General features: G+C 38.7%; 1 protein-coding gene across 1 annotated transcript; it reads right to left on the reverse strand.

The window, feature by feature from the left end:
- Nucleotides 1-990: 990 nt before the first annotated feature.
- On the reverse strand, nucleotides 991-21,542 carry LOC115631252 (homeobox protein goosecoid). Its single transcript, XM_030527964.1, has 6 exons — nucleotides 21,531-21,542; nucleotides 19,354-19,491; nucleotides 18,996-19,254; nucleotides 18,603-18,956; nucleotides 15,238-15,590; nucleotides 991-1,290 (listed from the first exon to the last, which is right to left on the reverse strand). The coding sequence occupies exons 1-6, from the start codon at nucleotides 21,540-21,542 to the stop codon at nucleotides 991-993; spliced, it is 1,416 nt and encodes a 471-aa protein (XP_030383824.1).
- Between the last annotated feature and the right edge of the window lie 406 nt (nucleotides 21,543-21,948).

A 21,948-nucleotide genomic window follows, 5' to 3' on the forward strand; every position in this document is an offset into this window, starting at 1 on the left:
TAAAGCAAAAATGTATTTCTACAGAGATCTGTGCAGAGTCACATCACAAATGAATTACGGACCATGTCAACCACCTGGTCTTAAACATAGCCAAACACAGGCAACATCACACAAGGCTGAAAGGCTATTCCTCTGTGGACTTGCCATTCCACCTATAGAATTATCTGATTTATCTTTCTTTTCTCTAATCTTGTTATAATCTCAAGGCTTAACTCCCAAATGAAATAGCAAATCATTTAATATTTGTTTTTAACTCGGACATCATGTTTAAGCAAGCCCCTCTGCTAAAATAATAATGAAAATAAGAATTAGCTAAGCAATAAATCTTTCACTCACCCCGAATACAAATGTGTGCAATTTTTTAAAATATAATTTCGCAAATCGCCGTGTGAACTTTCTTGATTACCACAAAGTTGGGCGGACAGGTGTTAGGTCGGCATCTTAGAGGTCTTCTCATCAATAAACTTTGCGGACACTAAGTCAGTCCGTCTTCTCCGTTTACACACATTTTCCCCATTTGGTTCAGAAAACTGAAGACTTGAGCTTTAAATTTGTAGCACGCTTTATTTCTTTGTTGCTTAGTTCGCATTTAATTTTCTTAGTTTTTTACAATAAGTTAGATTTAACATTAGTTTGAAGAGTTACATTGGCATTTGAATTGTGTTCGTATATATATATATATATTTAAATTTTTAAATTTAGATAACTTTGGACAACTATAGAGATACATTTACACTCACGCACACACTTATACAGACATACAGTTGCACATTTGAGAATTAAAAACTACACACAGACAGACTTAGTACTTACTATGCATAATAAATTGTTTGAACTGTACAATAAAAAATTTGTTGCTACTTTTTCTAAACTTAGAATTGCATTAACAAAATCATACACACAAAGCATATATGTACATATACTATATGTACAAAACAAACCTCACTTAACTAAAGATACTATTTACAGATCTGCACAGATAGATACAGCCTAGGCCACCTCCAAATCGGAGGACTCGTCCGCATCGCTATAGTTGTTCGGATCGCTCTTGATGTGCACTAATTGGGCGGCATAGTGCTCGGAAGCGCACTTGGACATGCTGACTGTCACATTGTTGTTGTTGTTGTTGCTGCTGCTGGCACTATTGCTGGTGCTGCTGCTGTTGTTGTTGTTGTTGTTGTTGCTACTGCTGGTGGTGCTGCCGCATTGCTCCTCTTGGAGCTTGCGCAGGCGCTCCTGCTCCTCGCGCTTTTGCTTCCTCCATTTGGCACGTCGATTCTTGAACCAGACCTGTAAGAGAGACAAGAAGAGGAAGAAATGAGTTTCGATTTAAAAGTATACATATAAGTATATACTATACGTAAAATAAATCCAAGTTGAAGTTATAGAAATGTGTGGCCGCTCCCCCGCCGTTTTCTATTCTATGGCTTCAAAAACACTTTCATCCGTTTTTCAAATTATATTTTCAATGCTGCCTCTTTCGCCCCCATCCTCATCTCCCCACCATTTCATCTCAACTTTGCTCCTTACAATTGCAAATATTTTAATTTTCATAGCCGCCAGTCAGCTTCTATACACTTGCAAAGGGCATTGCTATTTTGGGATTATACACTATATGTTTTTAAACTACTTATAAAGCCGTAGCACCCATGATATCTTATATTATAAAAGAAATGCGACAAGATGAAAACGTTGCTGACTTCGATATACAAATATTGCTTTTCCCGCATTTTGTGAACATTCCCTTTTTGGTAGTCGATTTTGGAATTAAATTTTGAGAAAAGTTTCTGATTAAGCAAAACGTTTTTATCATCGACAGATCTGTGTATTACTTAAAAAAGCATGTATCTTAATAATTCCAACCTAAGTAGCTTGTAAAAAGCTTTGCACTTTACGACCATAATAATTCAAACGTCTGCAAAATTTTATAGACAGGGTATTCAAGTTGCCAACAATATAAAGAAATGGACTATAATAGGAATAAAATCAAAAACTCCTTTATAATATTGTAGAGATTATGCAAAATCAGAGTTAAGAATGAAAAGACTTTATAGCATATTCTGCAAAATTTGGTAGCAATCCTTAAGTGTAGATTGCCTAAAGGAAAGGAGCGTCCCAACACCAGAAAAAATAGTTGTTTATTATTTTGCGTATCAAATATAGAAATGAAGTAAAAGTTATTTTCTACCAAGTTTTCGAATGAAATTCCACTACAAGAAATATATTATTTATATAATTTTTTATTTTTATTTTAGTTGTTTATTCCTTTATTTATTTATCCAAATATGGAAATCAAGTAAAGGTTATTTTTTACCAAATTGAATGAAATTCCACAAGAGGGAAAATATTAATTATATCATTTTGTTTTCAGAAATGAAATAATTAATCGTTAAGTTTATTTAACAAATTTAATGATTGTCCACGATGGACAGTTTTTAATAAAAACACTCTGCTGATACAATATTTTCAATAAATGTATGCGTTATTCGTATAGGCTCGGCTCTATGCATTGTACTTGACACGCTTTTTCCTCCCCACATTTTTTAATATGGCTGCCTTTTGCGTTTATCTTTCGCTTGTGTTGTTGTCGTTGCTGAGGCAACGCACAAAGGTCCCTCCCTCCCCTTCCTCACAACCATCCCCTCCGTCTTATGCCCAGCACCCGCGCTTGCTCCATTTTCTGCTTAATTAGTTGGTTTATTGTAACTGTAATTAATTACGCGCGCCATTTTATGCAAAAGAGAAAAACGAGCAACTTTTTCTTGTAAACATACTTTTTCTTGGCAACAATTTTAGCTCGAGTTGCTGCTTGCTGTGGCTTTGTTGCTGTTACTGCTGCTGCTGTTGTTGTTGTTGTTGGGTGGCGCGTTGGTGCGTGCTTTGTAAATTTGGGTTTTTAATTAGAAGCAGACTCCACCCCCGCACCCCCCTCACCACATCAGCAGCCGAAGAGAGGAGGACAGACCCACAGACTGCCTGCTACTTAGTTAATTAAAACAAAGTGACTTAAGGGTTCATTTGCACAGAGTGGGGGAAAAAGGTGCGTTGGTTGGTCGTTGGTCGTGGGTGGGTTTACTCGTATCTTGTCATTTGGTAGCTACCACCAAAATCAACGATAAGCGCGCAAGGGTGGAGCTAAAAGCTAGGCAAAGGCGTTCTCACCCAATCCCAAGAGTTCACCCCGCAAAATTGTTGTTGTTGTTCGTGTTTGTGTTTGTCTCTGTATTCAATAACATAAACAGAAATGAGCAGAAAAAACAATGTTAAAATAAATATTCGCGCAATATTTGTTGCTAAATGCTGTCGTTGTTGCTGTTGTTTGTATTATTATTGTTTTTGACAGTCATAATACTTTATTTTTTGACCAACAGCAACATTTAATTAGAAAAACTATGAAGGCGCAACTTTTTCGTTGTGAAAATCCCATGTTATCATTGTTGCAAGGCAAAAGTTTTTCTTTCCCCCTGCCCCATTACCAAACGTTTTTCGGGCGCTCCCCCACAATTAGCATATAACTGTGGAAATGTTTATGCAGCAAATCGACTGAATTTGTTAAAATAACAGAAAATGCGCCAGCTGTTGCCACTAGAGTGTGTGTGTATGAAAGAGAGGAAGAAGAAGGGGGAGAGAGAAAGGGAGTGTGTGTGGCAAGCAGTCATCATCAGAAATGCGTTAAACTCATAAGTAGCCTGCAACGGAGCCTGGCAGTAGCTTCCCTAAACTTGAGAACTCATTTCAGTTGGCAATAAAATTTGCTTAAAATTTGTATTAAATAAGTAGAGAGCTGAGCTGGATGCCATAGCTTATTTACTTAGGTTCAGTTTAAATGGCAAAAGTAGCGATGGAATATGTTGCTCGGGGCAACCTTTGAAGCGCGCTTCTCAGCTCCTCAGCTCGTCAGCTGCTCAGCCGCTCAGCTCGTTGGCAACGCGACCGGCCAACTCGTTTGATGTGTCAGCCAATGAACTTGCTACATACAAATACAATTACATACATACATACATATATATACATAAATGTACATACATATGTATAGAGGGGGGTAGTCTTTGATTTGTCGCTGTGTTTCACGCTTTGTTGCAACTGTCGCTGCGCGTTTGCCAAATTGAATTTGAATTTGATTTGAATGCAATGAATAATTTCGATTGTCACAAAAATGTTTAAACTAATTAAATCTCTCAAATTGTTTTCTATGCAAGCACACATGCGTACAAAACTGTATGTGTATGTGTCTGTCTCTGTGTGTGTGTGTGTGAGTGTGTGTGTGCCTATTTATTTTCATAATTTTATAATTTTATGAGCTTAAGTTATTAAAATAACACATATTGTTTTGCGGCTATGTGTTTGCGAGCGGGGGCGTGGCGCACAGGCAGAATTGTGCGCCACTAATAAACAAAAACGCTTTGAATTTTGTCTGCCACTTAATTGTGTCAACAAATTCGGGGCTTAATTATGTAACAGTTTAATCCAAATAATCTAAAAATGCCATGAATAGTGTTTAAAAAACACACAAAGTTTTTACTTAGTTTGTGCACACTGGTCTTAAATTGCTGCTAATGTATTATTAGCTATTAATATATTAGTTTCTATTAAGGAACACTTTCAAAGTGTGACTAGAAAGAGTTAATTGCCTTTTCTAAGGCTGTTTTATTTTCAACAAGATACTAGACGATGCAATTGGAGAACTTACTTTTCGAAATAAAATATAGTTTTGTTTGAATAAGAATTTATATTAATATATTGTGCCCTATTAGGTGACACTTTCAAAGTGTGACTAGAAAGTGAAAGAGTTAATTGCCTTTTCTAAGGCTGTTTTATTTTCAACAAGATACTAGACGATGCAATTGGAGAACTTACGAATGGAGAACCTATGGATTACTGCAAGTTATTGCTTTTTGAAATGAAATATAGATTTGTTCGAATAAGAATTATTATTATTATTAAGTGACACTTTCAAAATGTGATTAGAAAGAGAAAGCTGTTTTATTTTCAACAAGATATTATGGACAACTTTTTGATAATTGCCAGTTATTACTTTTTGAAATAAAATATACATTTGTTTTATTAAGAATTTCATGATCAGGTGCAGCATATCTAAGTATTTTAGTTTATTTACGTTAAACTCTGATTTGAAAACCTTAATAGCTAGGTTGTTGGCAATGGGCCCTGACAATTGTTTTTTGTTGTGCAGCATCGGCAAAGGATTAAAAGCATAGAAAAAAACGAGAAATTTTATATTAATAAAATGTGTATATATTGTAAAAACGGTGATTTTTATAGAAATATTATAATTTAACAATTGGGAGTACAAAGTAAAAATAGAACTTGCCAGTCTTGGTAAGTCTGTGTTACAATATTGTATTCTTCAGTTAGTGAAGCCATAAATTGTCTACGCATATAAGTAAGTATATATAGTATGAAGGAAAAGTTTGTTTCTTCTAAACTTAATCTGTTTGAATTTAAAATGAATGTGCAATTTGTGTGGAAAAATGTATTGCTTTGAAAAGTTAAGTCTTTTGTAGAATTTTTAACAAGAACAATTCGATTATTAGTTTCAAATGAAACCAATATACTTGTATGCATGTAAATGCGATCAAGAACTGAATCAATGTGCAGTTTGTTCGCCAAAGGCAAACTGATTAAAGTTTCATATTTTAATTAAAACATTTGCCCATTTGGCCATTGAACGCATTGAACCCTAATCCGTGTTCCGAGCGCAAAGCCAAACACGCGCACACACACGCGTCGCCGCCGCTCTAATCCCGTAATTTTTCGGGCCAACAACGCTTCACTGGCCTTTTTTTCCCTCTCATGAAGCTGAAACGCTGGTCAGCGCTTGTTTAAAATCTGACTAACGCAAAAATTTTCAATAACCGCCGGCTGTGGTTTTTTTTTGAATTTTTTTTTTTTGTTGAAAACTGTCGAAAAAGTTGAAAACAACGCGCCGAAAATCGCAGCAAAAATGTTGCCAAATTAAATAAACAAAAACGTGGCGGCACCAAAAAACAAAAATGTGAAGGTGAGCTGCAAGAGTGGGTTGTTGATGACGACGACGATCAATGAAAACGTGGCAAAAACAAAAAAAAAAAAAACACAAGAAAAAAAGAGGCACACGCACACAGACAAACATGCACAACAAAATGGCCGCCACGAGCGGCTGTTCGTAGGCAAAACAGCAACTGACTGCTTGGCATGCATGGGAGAAACATCATACATCCATCTATCCAGCCAAGCATCCAGGCATCCAACCATCCATCGGGAGAAGTTCGCAAGAGGAGGACGTCTGGCAAATATTGCCACAGATTTTTCGTGCAAAAGCGCATAAATCGCTGATATGCCGAAATCCTTGCTAGCGTTGCAGTGACGAACATAACGGTAACGTGCATGAAATCCATTGAACAAACACACTGCGGGCAGTTGATTTTTAATTAACTACAAAAGCGCTTTATGGCTGGCGCTGACCGATGATGCCTCGTCTGCAGCGCCAGCCATAGAGTCAGCATCAGCGTCAGCGTCAGCAGACTGACTGTTAGACTGTCGAGGGGGCGGTTGGGGGAGGCGGGCCGTTGGAGGTGTTGTAGGGATGTGGTGTGGGCTTGTTTTGGGGGAGCAGTGTCAGCTGCACTTGCTTGTTTGCTTTTGTAGCGCCGTTGCATCGACAAGCAACTGCAACAGACTATAACGTTGGATTAACAAAATGTTGCAAAAAGAAACCAATGTTAGCAAAAAGAATTGCACACACAGAGATGTCAAAAGGTGAGAAACAGTTTCGTTTCCAATCAATATCAAAAGGGGAGCTTAAATAAGGATGGAACAGGTATTAATTTTATATTTAATTTAATAAATAAGATCGAGCATGCTCGTCAGTGAAAAAAAGAAGAGCGAACTCAATGCTGCAGTTTTTGGATAACTTTTCTTGGAACTGGGGAAATTTAAAATAAAAGTAGATAATTATATAACATAGGAAATTTAAAATAATAGTACATAATTATATAGTAAAGGAAATTTCAAATAAAAGTAGATAATTATAAAGTATAGGATATTTAAAATAAAAGTAGATAATTATAAAGTATAGGATATTTAAAATAAAAGCAGATAATTATATCGTATACTCATTATTTTAAGTTTAAATTGAAATTGTGAACAGCATTGAAGAATTTCTTCAGCGGAAAAAGATCGTCGACTCTTAGCTTGGTTAGCATATAGAAAATTCTTTTCAACGCATATTGGAAAATCTTTGGAAAATTATGATTTGCAGACCTATGGAATAAGTTGTAGAAGTAGTAGAATTCTAGGATTCATAAGATTTATTTGAGGCTGAAAACAACTTAAGAACAACTACGATCATAACAATTATAAGTAGATAGGCCTAGAAATTTGACCAATTGAGCCTAAATTCCCGCAGTCTTAGACTTAGTGCATACCTTTAAAGGGTAAATCAATAGATACTCAGCTATAGAGATTTCTTTCATATTTCAGCTTTAGCTGGAGCATAAATAATAGCAGTGCTGGAACTCATCCTAGTACTTAATTCGGAAATTTCATCAATGAAATTGTAGAGCCAACAAGTTCCCAACCAAAATAATCAATTGAGATTAAACACTATATTCTCTTCACCACTCCTGCAAAGCTAAACGAAACTCATTTCTTTTTATAGTGCTGATGTAAATAAGTTTATAGGCCTATGTTTCCAAGCACCTCAAGCGGCCATCTAAGCAGTGCAGACTAATTAATAGTCATACAGTGTAATTAAATTAAGAAACTTTAGCACCAACTATTATTGTCTCTAACAAAAAATTAACTTTTGGAATAAAGCTTAAGGACTTGGTGGTAGAGGATTCGCCAGTAAGTTGGTAGTTTATTTTCCATTACAAAAATGATCATCTACTAACGAAAACAACTGGAAAACTTTTGGCAAAAGTTTATTGTTTCTAATGTTGCTGCAGTTATTTTTTACTCAAACACGAGTTAAGTAAGTTTAAGAATCGATGGGCGACCATGAGGTCGCGCTAAGCGGCGGTCCTTAAAAAAGTCGGGCTGCCATCTATAAAGTAGTTTCTAGAGTGAAGTCTTGAACTATTCGCAATCATCACTTATTGGAGAGTCAATATATTTGAAGCCTTTTGTTTGGATTTGAATCATTTAGTTTGCCAGTATATGAGTATAACATGGGATTACAGATTTGTACTTAGATACAATATAGATAGATCAGCTTTTCATCTACATTTCGGTTGTTGTGTAGCACCATAAACCTTTAATTAACGGACATTCTATTCGCATGCATACATATTTATGTACATCTATTTTTGTAGGGGTATGTAGTACTTGACTAGTCAGCCAAAGTCGAAACACTATGATAACTTTGCGCTTCGGTAATCTGTGCAGCTGGTTTCGCTTAATTTTTCAATGTTTTCAAAGCGCTAGCACACGAACATATTTGGGCCAAAAATCAAAACAAAAATCCTGCAAGTCAGTGAACAATTTTTGCCATTCAACCACATGTATATATATAGTACATATATAGTATATGTGTGTGTGTGTGCTGCTTGGGGCGCGCACAAAATGGCGTTGAACGTTGTGGCTGTTGTGTCTACTTTGTTGCCCGACCTCTACCCTACCATCTGGCCCATCTACCCGTATTGGGTGCTGCTTTGCTGTTGGTTGCCGCTCTAATTAGTGCAAAATTGGCAAAGCAAGTCGCCTGGAAACTTCGTCACCAGCTACATGAGGAGAGTTGCCTATGCCCGCCTATGCTGTCTTCACTCTGCCAGTTTTTGGCCACATTTATGCTTTCGGCTGCATTTGCCAGCAACAGAAACCTACAACAACAACAAAAAAAAAAAGAAAAAATAATGTCTACCGGCTCTGTTTCATGTTGGATTAAAATTGCGCAGCCATGAAAATTGCTTGTTAGGCACTTTCCCAACTGGTTGACTGCCTGTCGGATTTTTGGCATTGCAACTTGTCAAAGGGTGAGCAATTCCTATGAACTAATTAAAATGTTAACCTTGACAGCGTTTTGTAGTGAGTACGTAAACTCACTAACTCCAATTGCCAATTAGGGCCGATGGCTCAGTTAACACGCTATCGTTTGTTGCACTTGGGCAGGTGATAGAAAAAGTTAATTTGAACTTCAGATGACGCCTTGCTGATCACATATGGCGCATCAGATTTATGGAAAAATTATAGTCCGAAAGCATTTACACCTTTTTAAAAACATTTTGAATGACAGCTCTTTCCTTTATCAAAATTTAAAAACTTTCAATTTTAATTGCTAAGCTAAAACCAAATGAATTTAATCTCTAACTTAGAAAGAAGGAATGAAAAAAATATTAAGATCCTAAGCGGGCAACCCTCCAAAAAAGTATGCTAAGAATTCATTTTATTTATAAAAAGAAGGAAAAGAGAGGAAAAAAAGTTGAGCTGTCGCCTTGCTTCCACTAATCGCTGGCACGTTTTAACGCGCTCCGACTTAGCGACCACCTTTTAAGAGCTTAACATGCACCTGTTAGTCCCCCCCCCCTCCCCCCTTCCCGCACTGCTACCGCATAGCCACAATGACGGACGTGTTTTTTGTGTAAATTTATGCAGCTTCGGGCCCAATTTTCTCGACAATATTTGTCTATGGTTACACGCTTCGACAGCCAAAACTGTAAAGCAAATATGGGGCAGACGGAATGCCCGTCAGCCCGTGGGCAACAAACGCACTTTGCCACAATTCTCGGGGGAGTTACGCAGGGGTAGGGGCTACACACAAGGCGTAAAATTGCAAAACCGAAAATTGTTTTCAAGTGTTTGAATAATGGAAAATTATGAAAAATTAGAACAACAAAAGGTCGTGCGAGGCAAGTGCTTGGATGCTTGCATGAATGAATGAATGAATGATGGGTGGGTGGTTGGTTGGTTGGTTGCTCTATGCTTTGGTGGTGGTTGCCGGAAGGCCCTTTGGCTAATATCAAATTGTTGTTGTTGGCTGTGCTCTTTGCTTTCGTAAATTAACGAAAATCTGCTGATTCCAGCTCATTGCCATTTTAATTTTGATTTGATTCGCACTAAACAAACAAAAGTGGAAATCTGATGGGAGGGCAAGTGAGTTTTTTTTCCTATTTTATTTATTTTTTTTTTTATGAAGAAGAAGGGAGTTTTGGTTAGAAAAACATATCTTTAATTTGTTTATTATGCCTTCAAAAATGTAATAACAATAATATAAAGTGAGTGCATTTTAGTGCCTAATTGTGGCACGCAGGTGGCCTTTTTGCGCTGCCGCTCTCCATTGTGCAACATCAAAAGGGCAGAAGGGCAGGAAACAAAAAAAAAAGAAAAAAAGGATGCGATGTTGTGGTGACAAGCCATTTGTATTTTGTGCGTGCTACCAAATCCTTAACACAATGAATGCGCACATTCCTAAAGGCAGCAGGCAGCGATGCCGACACATTTCTCCTTCTTTCTTTTTACGGCTAACACAAAAACAATATTTGAGTTTCGAGTGCAATGTGGCCCACACAGTAGCAGCCAAAGCCGCCACATATTATGCTGATGATTACTAATAAATTTCTCAGCCAACGACAATGACGTTGACTGAGACGACGACAACAAAAATAAATATTTGCGCTGTGCTCGAAACGTTTATTGACTCGTCTTTGCCTTACTCTCGAGCTACTAGTCTGAGTCTGACTCTGAGACTGAGACTGAGGCTGTGCGCATGAAAATCAGAAAATCGAAATCACCTCAATCACTTGAGCTGCGGGATTAGTCGTATTTGAGTTGCTGCGCTCGAACGCACCAAAATGTTTGTTTGCACGGCGACATAACTCACTGATCTCAGACTCGCTGGACTGACTGCCCAACAGATCGTCTGATTGCTCTGTGTGGCCAGTTGCCAGTGGCCAGTGGCCAGTGGCCAGTGAGGAAGACAAAGAGCAATGGGCTCTGTCTTTAGGCTCTGGCTACTGTTTTACCCGTTTTGTGGCACTCGAGTGTCTAAATAAAAATAATAATTGTAAATTATGAAGTCAAAATAAGCAGATCATTTAAAGAGGCAGACGAAGAATGCGAACGACAGCGACCAGTCTTTGGATAGCTTGGGAACTCATTGCGCATACGCAGTGTTGAGCTGTTGTTGTTATTATTATTGTCTGCGGCAAGATTTTCAATAATTATTGCCACTTATGGCATTGCCAGTGCGCAGAGCTCCCAACCATGGCACAGTGGTTTCATATTGCGATAAGAAACGAATAAAATTAAAGGCCATTGATGAAGAAGAGAACCATGATCTGAAGACATTTCAATGACAAATGAACCATGATCTGAAGTCATTTAAATGACAAAGGCTTTGGTGTTTGCCCAACTCCGAAGCCGTTAATCCACTTGTAAATCTAATATATAGTTTTAGGAAACTAAAGTTTCAAACTAATGCGAACTTTAATTGGACGCAAGGTGGATGTCTAACAATAATGTCAATTTCGCACTGATGCAGCTCCCATTTGATGATGTCGGTGAGGTGCTGCTTTCCATTTACCGGCAGCATTACACAAAAGGGTATTATAATTTACATGCAAACAAAGTCAAAGTCATTTTAGGGCTGCATTCAGTAATCCATCAAAAATGTCCTTTCATGATGCGCGCGCCAAATCGGATCATAAGTTTGAATTGACGCGTGATTATTGCAGAGATATTGAATAATCATGCAGTCCGTAGATAATAAATACTTTTTCTTACAATTATTCTACTTTCAGAGGAACGATAATAAACCCTTTGGGATGATAATATTTCATTGGTTAGTTTTTGGCAAACTGATCCTTAAGATAACTGATTCCCTGTTCTTAGATCTGCCACCGCTTTTATTAATGCATTTCGCCAAAAGGAAGTAGTAATAAATTTGACTTATCCTATAATGTATATTTTCAATTATAGTTGAGTTCATGATTATTAACTTTTTTTAATTAAAAGTGAAAGCTGAGCATTAATGTCTCTAAACTTTTTTAATTATGTTGATTATTATTCCCTTTCATTTCAAGTTGAATATTCTTGAAAATCTAGAATAAGTTCTTGAATTTCCAGATAGACTCTTGTATAAAAATATTTTAAATTTAATTAAAATGAAATTCAAAATAAATAGCAGGCCCCGTTTCTGGAATTCCCGTTCGCCCAAAATGTTTGATGGTTTTCGTTTCAAAATTGTAACCATGTACTTGAATCAATAATTATTTCTATGTTATGTTAGATTGAAAAATCAAGTCATTATTCATACTAATTCATAGAATACGCAGTAAAACTTTACAATGAATCACAAAAGTATGCAATCCCTAGTTGTATTCTGTTGTTCTCTAAGGTTAATTTTTGTTGAAGAAAGCCATTTGTTGGCTTTAATAAAATTTGTTAAACTTTTTTCATATCTAAAATGCACCACTGTGCCTATTGAGCTGGGGCATGGGCGTGCGGCAGGCCCAAAACGTTGAAGTGGCAACACTTTGCATGCAAATATGCTAAACAGTAGCAGTAGCCGGCAGCCGTGGAGTGGCCTCAAGCTCTTCTCCTGCTCCTCTTGTTGTTGTAGTGGTGAGCGGTTAGTGAGTGAATGAGCAAAGAGCCAAGCAGGCAGGCAGGCATCTAAAGCCAAGATGAAGACGCTGCTGAAGTTGATTATGCTGCTTAAATCAATGACGAAGATAAAGATGATGGAGATGAAGCAGACGCAGACGCAGACGAAGACATCGCACGATGACTTCGCAGAAGACTTACAGGGATTTATGGCTAGGTCGCAACGGATTTTAACATATTGCCCACAGCTTGCCTAATGTTGTTGTTGTTATTATTATTATTATTGTTGTTGTTGTTGTTGCTGTTAATTTAAATTTGTGCGTCTGTCAGAGACAAGTTTGAAGTTGAAGTTGAGTTGCTTGTATGTTAATTAAGCGTTTTGTTTATGCGCCTCTTTCACTGCCTGATGCAGCAAAAATAAAAAAAACTCTTAACAAAAAAATATATACATAAACATTTTCAATTTCAAATTTCTGCCTTCATTATTTTAATTTCAATTAGTCAGCAGGCTTATCAGCTACAATTTTGTGTGCAACATGTTTATTCATTCACTCATTCAATCATTCATTTAATCAACCTACTCTGTTGCAAGCTTGGGCATTAATCCGCTTAGTTCTCTCGTGCCTGCGGCCAAAACTGTCGCCTTGTTCTGAAGAGGCGCGTTAAGTTTTAGCCGCGGGCGCAGTTTGCAGTTCAATTTATAATAATGTGCCCAACACACACACACACTCTCCCGATATGCTGAGTTATCTTCAACGCACGTCTACTTACTCGCCCAAAACCCTTTGCAATGTCAACAGCAACAACAAAAGCAAAAGCAACTCCTGCTCCATAAACGTGGCAAACACACACAAACAAGCAAATGTCAACAGCGATAAGCACTTGCCTGGTTTAAGGGGTGGGCTACTAGCTGGGTTGGTGTTGGCTCAATTGCAGCTTAAACATTGACCGGCAGCATATTGCCAAGGCAACGGAAACAGCAAGACCAGGAAAAGCTAGCCTCGCTAATCCTTATCAGAGACACGAAACAGATTCGCAGTCGCACAGTGGATGACAATTTGAACATTGAAATGCACAGAAAAAAGGAAATAATTGGAAGGCTGTCAACATTAACTTAAATGGTAGCTTTAAATTTTTTTAAATATTTGGAACATCTTCGAACAACATCTGACTATTTTAAGAACTTAATCCCCAAGAAAACTGTACGTAGAATTCATTCATGAAATTCGACAAAACAATTTATGCTTTGCTTATCATACCATTAGTTTGTAATTATAGAAGAAAAACTTTTATTATTATGTTTTCATAATGTGCGATTTAGAAAAGAGGGTTTGAAAAAGAAATAGCTAGTTCAATGAAAACATTTGCTTATTTGAAATTTGAAAACGCTAAGACGAGTATTGGCTTTCTTTGAGGCTTTCTTATTATTTTATGTTTAAATTATAACTTAATATTAGTAATCTGTATTGACAGTACTATTTGTTGTTCTATTAAATAAATAAATATTTAAATTCTATCTAAATTTCAATTTATTAAATGCTTTTAATCTCCTAAGCTTCCATTCAAAACCTTTGAAATATCTTGCCACCGTGCCTTAAACTAAATAATTTTATTTATTTTATTTATTGAATATTTGTAGTTTAGAATTACACCTAAGTCTAAAAATTTTATACATATATAAATATATGTATATATGTTTTTTTTAAACCTATTAACCTAATAATTTCTAGTACTTTACTGCCTCCTTTACATTTTCCCCTGAAAAACTTAGAGTTTGAAATGGTCGACCCTTTTTTTTCAATTTCCATCCACTGTGCCTCATTAATCCTTATCAAAGGCTCTTAATGTGCATGTGTTTGTGCCAAAAGCTGCCTGCCACATTTGACTGTTAATCAGCAACAACAACAACAAAGAGAGGAAATAGCTTGGTGTTGCTATCAGCGCCATCAATAAATTGCTTACAAATTAAATTGTCAACTTTTTGTCGTCTGATTTGCGACACACACACACACAGAGAGACAAACACACCCTGTTTCCGAAAATTTGTTTGTTTATTTATGTATTTTGTGCTGTTTTGGGGTTTTCCCTTTTTCCCTGGCATCAACACACACTAATGGACTTTCAATTGCAGCCCACAAGATACACAGTCGTGGCAACCACAGGCGCGCAGCAAGCGGCCAAGAGAGGAGGAGATGGGGAAGAATGAGAGTAACTTTGCCACTGATTTGCCTAATGTATGTGTGTGTGTGGAAGCGGGGAGGGTTGGTTGTAAGCACTGCCCGGGGTTAGGCTTTGGCTCGGCCATACGCTCGGCATTTGTGTTTACTTTGGCAATGATACGTCGGCATAACCTCAAACTTGAGTCGAGAAGAGCCTTTTCCGAGCCGCCACCAAACAACCAACCAACCAACCAACCAACCAACTAACCAAGCAACCCATCGCAGTCCCATTACTGAAATTAAGTGATTCATGGCATTGTTTTGGTTGTTGTCGGAAGCCCGGCAAATGCTAAACGCTGACAACTAAATAAACAATTCAAAGTTCACACAGAGGACGCACAGAGGATTGCGGATTGCCCAGATACTGAGCAGATAGAAGGATTCGTGTCTGTGGCAAGGGGAAGGCGTGCACTCAATTGGTTTCGCACAGCGCATTAAAACGAGCGTGAAATTTGTAAACTCAATTCTCTTCACTTACCTCCACACGCTCCTCCTTCAGATCAACCTTCAGTGCCAGCTGCTCGCGCAGCACCACATCAGGATAATGCGTCTTATCGAAGGTGGCCTCCAGCTGCTCCAACTGCTCCTCCGTGAATATGGTGCGATGCCGGCGCTTTCGTTTCGGCGGCGGTCCATGCCCCAAATGACTCAAATGGTGCTGAGCATGATGAGCCGCCAAATGGTGATGTGCATGATGCGGATGATGGCCATGGGCCAGGCCAGCGGCTGCCGCGGCTCCATGTCCGCTCACATGCGCCTGCATTTGGGCAGCAGCCACATGAGCCACAGCGGCTGCGTGCATATAGTTCGGATAAAAGTTGGGATAGGCAACTATAAAAAATGGGGAGAGTGAGAAAAATACAATATTAAGAGAGCGTTTTTTTATGATTTTTATTTATGTCAAGCTTAATAATTTCTGGCATTATAACGATTTGATTTAGAGCAACTAACAGGTGTAGAACATTCTTCTATTCCATGGTGAGAGAATCAACATATTTGCATACTAAGTAGTTGACTGATTTTCTGAAAATGTAAGGGGGATTGAAAGAGGGGGGAATCTAAAGCAGCTTCAATATAGCCAGCCGAATTGCGATTGTGTTCGATTGATTAAACATTAGCTTCTTGATATAATTGCAAGATTTTATAGCCTCTCTTCCCGTAGCTTTGAAGAGATTTATGCAGGATGTAGTCCGTGTGAAGACCACTCAGACTACTCTTTGTAATCTAGTTTTTGCGACCAAAAGCTGGAAAGCTGGTAGGTAGGTCTGTTCAGGTTCTTGAAGAATCATATCTCATAAACCCCAACTTTCAGTATTTTATGACATAAGGATATTGAAGCGTAATATGAAATACCACTACTATAGTACCATCTGTGCATATACTCTTATATTATTCATACAAAGACGAAGAAGAAGAAGCTCTACATGTGTCTCTATAAATAACAATTATTGTACGACAAAAATAACCGCGAGATTGTTCAGAGTCCCGTTCATCTTAAAATGTTCGTTTATTTTAGTTTTATTTGTTTATTTTTAAATTGGTTGTTTGATTGATTGTTTACACTTAGTCATAATATTGATTTGTATTCATTTATTATTAAGAAACTTAAATGTTGAAAACGTGTACTTTTTTTTTTTGCCTAGCTGTGCATTTTGTTCAATTGTTAATAAACAGCACAACAGCGTGGTTAATAGACAACTTTATCCATTTTTCCCTTTTTAAATCGATATTTTGAATTAAAAATAGACTAAAATTATCTATCAGTTATCTTTTCAGTATCTAGTATCTGATCGTTCTACTTTGGTTCTATATGAGACGAAGTCTTTTATGAGTGGCAAGTATTTATTCATAGAGAGAAATCAATAAGTTAAAAAATACAGATTTTTACTGCAATCTTAAGAGCGAGTCCAAATTTCCAATTCCGATATCTTATCGTTTTGGGGTGTGCGTTGTCAGCCAGTCAGGACAAACAGTTTGTTTGTATAATAAATGTATAATTTATACATATTTCAAAACTCAATTATATTTTAAAAATCATTTAATTAATTTATAAGTCATGTAAGATCTTGGAAATTTGCATTACATGTTAAGCGACAAAAGCACGTATCTCTAAAGCAATTAAAACAATCATATTCATTTCTAAGCTGGCTTAAATCACAGACCTTTCCGATTCAATGTTATGAGAAAAAGAGTGCTAATACTCTCTTTGGATTTAAACACTTCGAATTGTAATATCAAAGTTGTTACTACTTGTATTATATAGCCATTAAGGAACAACTAAACTCTGTGTGTAGGATTATTTTTTATTACTTTAAAAATGGTCTGGATTTATAATTGACGTGGATAAATCTTAAAGTTCGAGCTCTACATATACTTTCAAAAAATGTAAAACTACAAGCTGCTAATTATAACTTAAGAACTGACTTGCTTTTAATTAATCGCTCAGGCGTCTAAAACTGAAATGAAATTTAACAGTATCGCTTTCAATTGGGCGGCACTTGTGCGGTTTCATATAACTTATTGAATATATGTACATATATGTATGTATATATGTTATGTACATATTTATGGGCTGTGATGTAGCTAGCTGTGTCGGTAAATCCTTAAAAATGCGCATAACAAAGCAGACTTCATATTTGCGTTACAGCATTTCCGCATCCATTTACAAGCAGCTCTGGACAAAAAAAGAGGGAATTGGAAAAAAGCGTGGCGGCCGCTGCTCGTACTTCTCATTTTAATATTCATCGCATGCCAAGGCCGACGATGTTGAGTTTCATTTCGGGCTTTTGAATTTTTTAAAGCTGTAAACACGCTTGCATAAAAATGCGCCAGAAAATTGCGTGAAAAGCACGCTCGAATCAACATAAGACATAACATAAGCTATGCCAACCCCTAACCCCACACCACCCGACTCCACCCTCGTCGATTGACTGGCTGAGTGACTGAAGAGCAAATGCAAATCCTCTCACCGCAAAAGCGAATGGAATGCAAAATCATCTTTCACGGATCATTGCCTAATTACGAATAATGCCATTCAACGCAGAAGAAGCGGGCAACGGTGGTGGGGATTGTAGGGGAGCTTGTAGTCTAAGTACATTCAATCGACATCCATATTCACATACAATTCCGAACGCTGCACAAATCCGTTAAAAGATCCGCAGCTACGCACAGCTGGAAATCAGCGCGAAAATAACCTTAAGGTGTTTGCAGCTAAAGTGAAACCACAGGAATGTCGAGTCGGGTCGACTGGAGCGATGGAGTGGTGGAGTCGAGGCGAGGCGAGGCGAGCCGTCGTCCTGGTTGCCCTACCCCCACTTCATAAAGTTGGCTGGTTGGGTGGCGGTTTATGAAAAAAATGGGCTCGTTTTCTAGACAACCATTTGAATGATAAGCATTTCAATACAAGCCAACTTATCACAGCTCAGACCTTAAAGCACAAACTCGGGTTTCTTTAACTTTTTCAAATAGGAAAAGATAAATCGCATCAATGTTAGCCCTAAAATGTCGAAGGAGAATTATTTAAAATGGAATGTAAGAATTATTGTCTCATAACATTTTAGCCCTAAAATGTCGAAGGTGGGACTTAAATCGAGTTAGTTATTTAAAATGGAATGTAAGAATTATTGTCTCTTAACATTTTCAAAGCAGATATAATTACAGAAAGAAAACAACAAATATCAAGTGATATGCAGACAGTTCTTAGAGGAATTAAATGTGAACTTATTTCCTTATCATAAGACTTTTGGAATATAAAATGTAAGTACGAAAAGTTGCAAGTCATATTAATGTCATAATGTTTTCAAAGAGAATGACGGAAAAAAGTGACTCAGATGGTAAACTCACCTAAAAAATCCGATGGCGATGCTGCAAAGCCGCTGGCTGCTGCCGCTGCCAGATGTCCCAGATGCAGGCCAGGATGCTGCAACATGGCAGGAACCCGCTGCGGTCTGATGGGACTGGCAGCGGCACTGGAGCTCGAATTGGAGTTGGGTGAGGCGGGTGAGTCGGTGCTGCGTTTTAAGCTGCCTATGCAGCCTAAGCTATTGTTGTTGTTGTTGTTGTTGTGGTTACCACTGATGCTGTTGTTATGTTGGCTGCTAAGATTGCTGCCGTTGTTGTTATTGCTGCTGCCGCTGCTGCTGGCAACATTGCGTGAGCCCAAAATGCTGTCGATGGTGAAGAGGGAAGCCGCAGCAGCTGCGGCGGTGGAGTTGCCAGCAACATTTCCAGTTAGACGGGCACTGGGACGCTCATCATCCATAATGGTGGCGCCCGATTGTGAGCCATCATCAGAGCTGGGCGTCTGCGACTGCGGTTGCTGCTGATGTTGTTGCTGTTGTTGAAAAACCGATTGCAGGCGCTGGCCCAGATAACCACATTGCTGGGAGTTCAGCAACATGGCGGTAGTCAAGTAGGCAGCATTGGCACTGCTAGGAGAGAGTGATCGAGGCGTGCGTGACAGACTCGTGAGTGATTGTTGTTGGTGCTGCTGTTGCTGTTGATGTTGCTGCTGCAGCTGCTGCTGCAATTGTTGCTGATGCTGTTGCAATTGTTGCTCGCTCAGATCGCCACGCACATTGATGGCAGCCGCTACGGCTGCACATCGCTTGAGGGCATAACCCGCGGGTGGTGAGGCTGTTTCTACCATAGTGAGTGTTGTTGTTGACGCTGGTGGTGTTGGTGGCGGCGATGTGGGCGACGGACTCGGTGTGCTCACAATGCTTAGCTTAAACTTGGTGTGCTTGTCGGTAATGATGCCGGCACTGCTGCTGCAATTACTGCTGCAGCTGCTGCTGTTGTTGTTGTTGTTGGACTGGCCGCTCTTGGACTCCAGGCCGCCCACAAGTTGGGCTGGCGTGGTCCACAGTGAGGACAGAATTTTGATAGAGTTTTCTGGCACTAGCACAAGAACTTTTCTAAAAATTTTTCGGACGTTCAGTTGCGGTCTTTAACTTTAATTAGCACTGCCACACACATGCACACACATTTACATACATTTATTAAGGGCTCGAAACACACACACACGCACGAATATTGCCTGAACTGTGGCTGCAATGACGACGGCAATTGCTGCTGATGCTGAACCCTTCTTGTTCGCTCAAAGTCCGAAACACTTTTGAATGTGCGTGGCTGCTGACCAGACTGCGCAGCCACCGTCGAGCCCGAACTGCTTGACAAGTTGTCAAACGTGTTCTCACGCACACACACACACACAGTTCTCTTCCTAACGGACATTTTCATATCGAGCGAATCGTCAGCCAATCAGCGGCTTACGTGCCTTTGGACTTAAACACGCCCTCGCTCTGGCTACCATATTGAATGTGTACGTTCGCTCGCCCTCTCTCCCTCTCTCTCTCTATGCGCCCGCTCTGCAGGGTTGCGCTCTCTTTGTTTGCTGCTTGGAGGGTTGCTGTCATGGTTGCCGCCCATAGCTAGCTGATAGCAACATCTTCATTTACCGTTAACAACAGCATGAGTTATGCACATACGCATGTACATGTATTGCAAGATGGCGAGTTTAACCTCAAAGACGCTCAGCTGTCTGTGCTGTGGCTCTGTTTGCCCTTGTTGTTGTTGTTATTGTTGCTGCTGTCGATGTCGCGTGGGCGTTGCACAGCTGCATAGCTGTCTTTTGGGCCAGTTTCGTTGCTCGTCGCTCTGCAGCCTTCCCTTTTTTTCCTTCCTTTCTGACAGTTATTTATACAGATAAAGTCATCACTGACGGACCCCCGGACGGCACCACTCCCTTCCGTCAGCAGCCACCAACAACGCGCATTTCTTGCTATCTCGTTTGCTCCTACCCGTGCGGCAGCTTCAAAAATGTTGCCGATGATAATGTGCAAATTATGTGTTTTTGGACGCCTTCAGCACGCGACGTCGACAGCAGCGGTTGCGATAGCAGCAGCAGCAACAGCAACAACAACAGCAGAAGCTTCAACGCTGCGCTGCCATATCTTAAGAAGATAATGACTAAATTAATGCTTTTATGTTTTTGGCAACACATAAACATCATTATGCGCTCAATCCTCGCTTCTTCCAGGGAACCAGCGAGCAAGCGCGCGCGCTTTCGACTGGCGCCCTGCCGTCGCGTCGTCATCTCAGCATCATCTTTATTGTAACTGTGCGTCTGTATTGTGTCTGTGTGCTCGTCTGTTGGGGGTTGTTGGAGGGTGGATCTATGTGTGGCTTTTGGGGCTTTATGTAGGGCAATGTACATGATGGCTTTGCAGCAACGCTATGTAAAAGACGGCTTGTGCTGCTGCTGTGTTGCAAGTGTTAGTGGTAAGTGGCAAGTACGAGTATTCTGGGTACTTGATTAGATGTTCAGGTTAAAAGTTCGCCATTTTGTGATTAGCTGCAGGCATTTACTAGGCTTGTGGGCTGTAGTGGAGAGCAGAGAAATGTGCGCTTAAGGATTTACATTTTGTAGATAGATAGATGCTTTATGCAGCTGCTTAAATACTAGATGTACAAGTATAATGTGCGTCTAAAAAGTACAGCATTAAATGCAGCGCATAATTGAAGGTTCAGGGAAGCCAGTAATCGATTTATTGCAATGTCATGGATATTACAGATATTAATGAGAGTATCTAAACAATCTATATGATACCGATTTTGATGAAACTTTACATAGTGAGAGACAGTTATGAAGCGCTTTAACAATAATTAACTCTTTTTTGGAATTGCTGAATAGATAAGGCCCTTCAAATACCACGGAACTAACTAGAAACAGTTACCGAACTATCTTGATAAATACAAAATAACACTCACATGGTTTCCCATTATGTGCGCTCCACACCTAACTTAACATATAAATTCAAATCATTGTTTTGACTGGAAAACACATTATCCGATTAAAATAAGGAAGAACAACATGTTGTTCATGTGTTGTTGTTGCCATAATAAAAAGAAATGTCTTATTTATTCTTTGTTGACATTTTCTGCTATTTTAATCAAATATACATATTTGTAATTCGGCTCATTTAGATATTCAGTGCAGCTGGCCTTTCTGAAACTCTACATTAAAAGATACTCCTATTATAAATTTTGCTAACAAAAGTTTTTATATTCTTATACTCGTTATTAGTATTAAAATTGTAAATATTAAAAGTTATGAAATGCTTAGTGTTTAGGCTAGGTTTAATTAAAAATGTTAAGCTTTTTGTGAAAAGAAAATATGGATTTTGCA

The sequence above is a fragment of the Scaptodrosophila lebanonensis genome, unplaced genomic scaffold (genome assembly GCF_003285725.1).
Source record: "Scaptodrosophila lebanonensis strain 11010-0011.00,11010-0021.00 unplaced genomic scaffold, SlebRS2 tig00001412-arrow-pilon, whole genome shotgun sequence".
In the NCBI taxonomy this organism is placed as follows: Eukaryota; Metazoa; Arthropoda; class Insecta; order Diptera; family Drosophilidae; genus Scaptodrosophila; species Scaptodrosophila lebanonensis.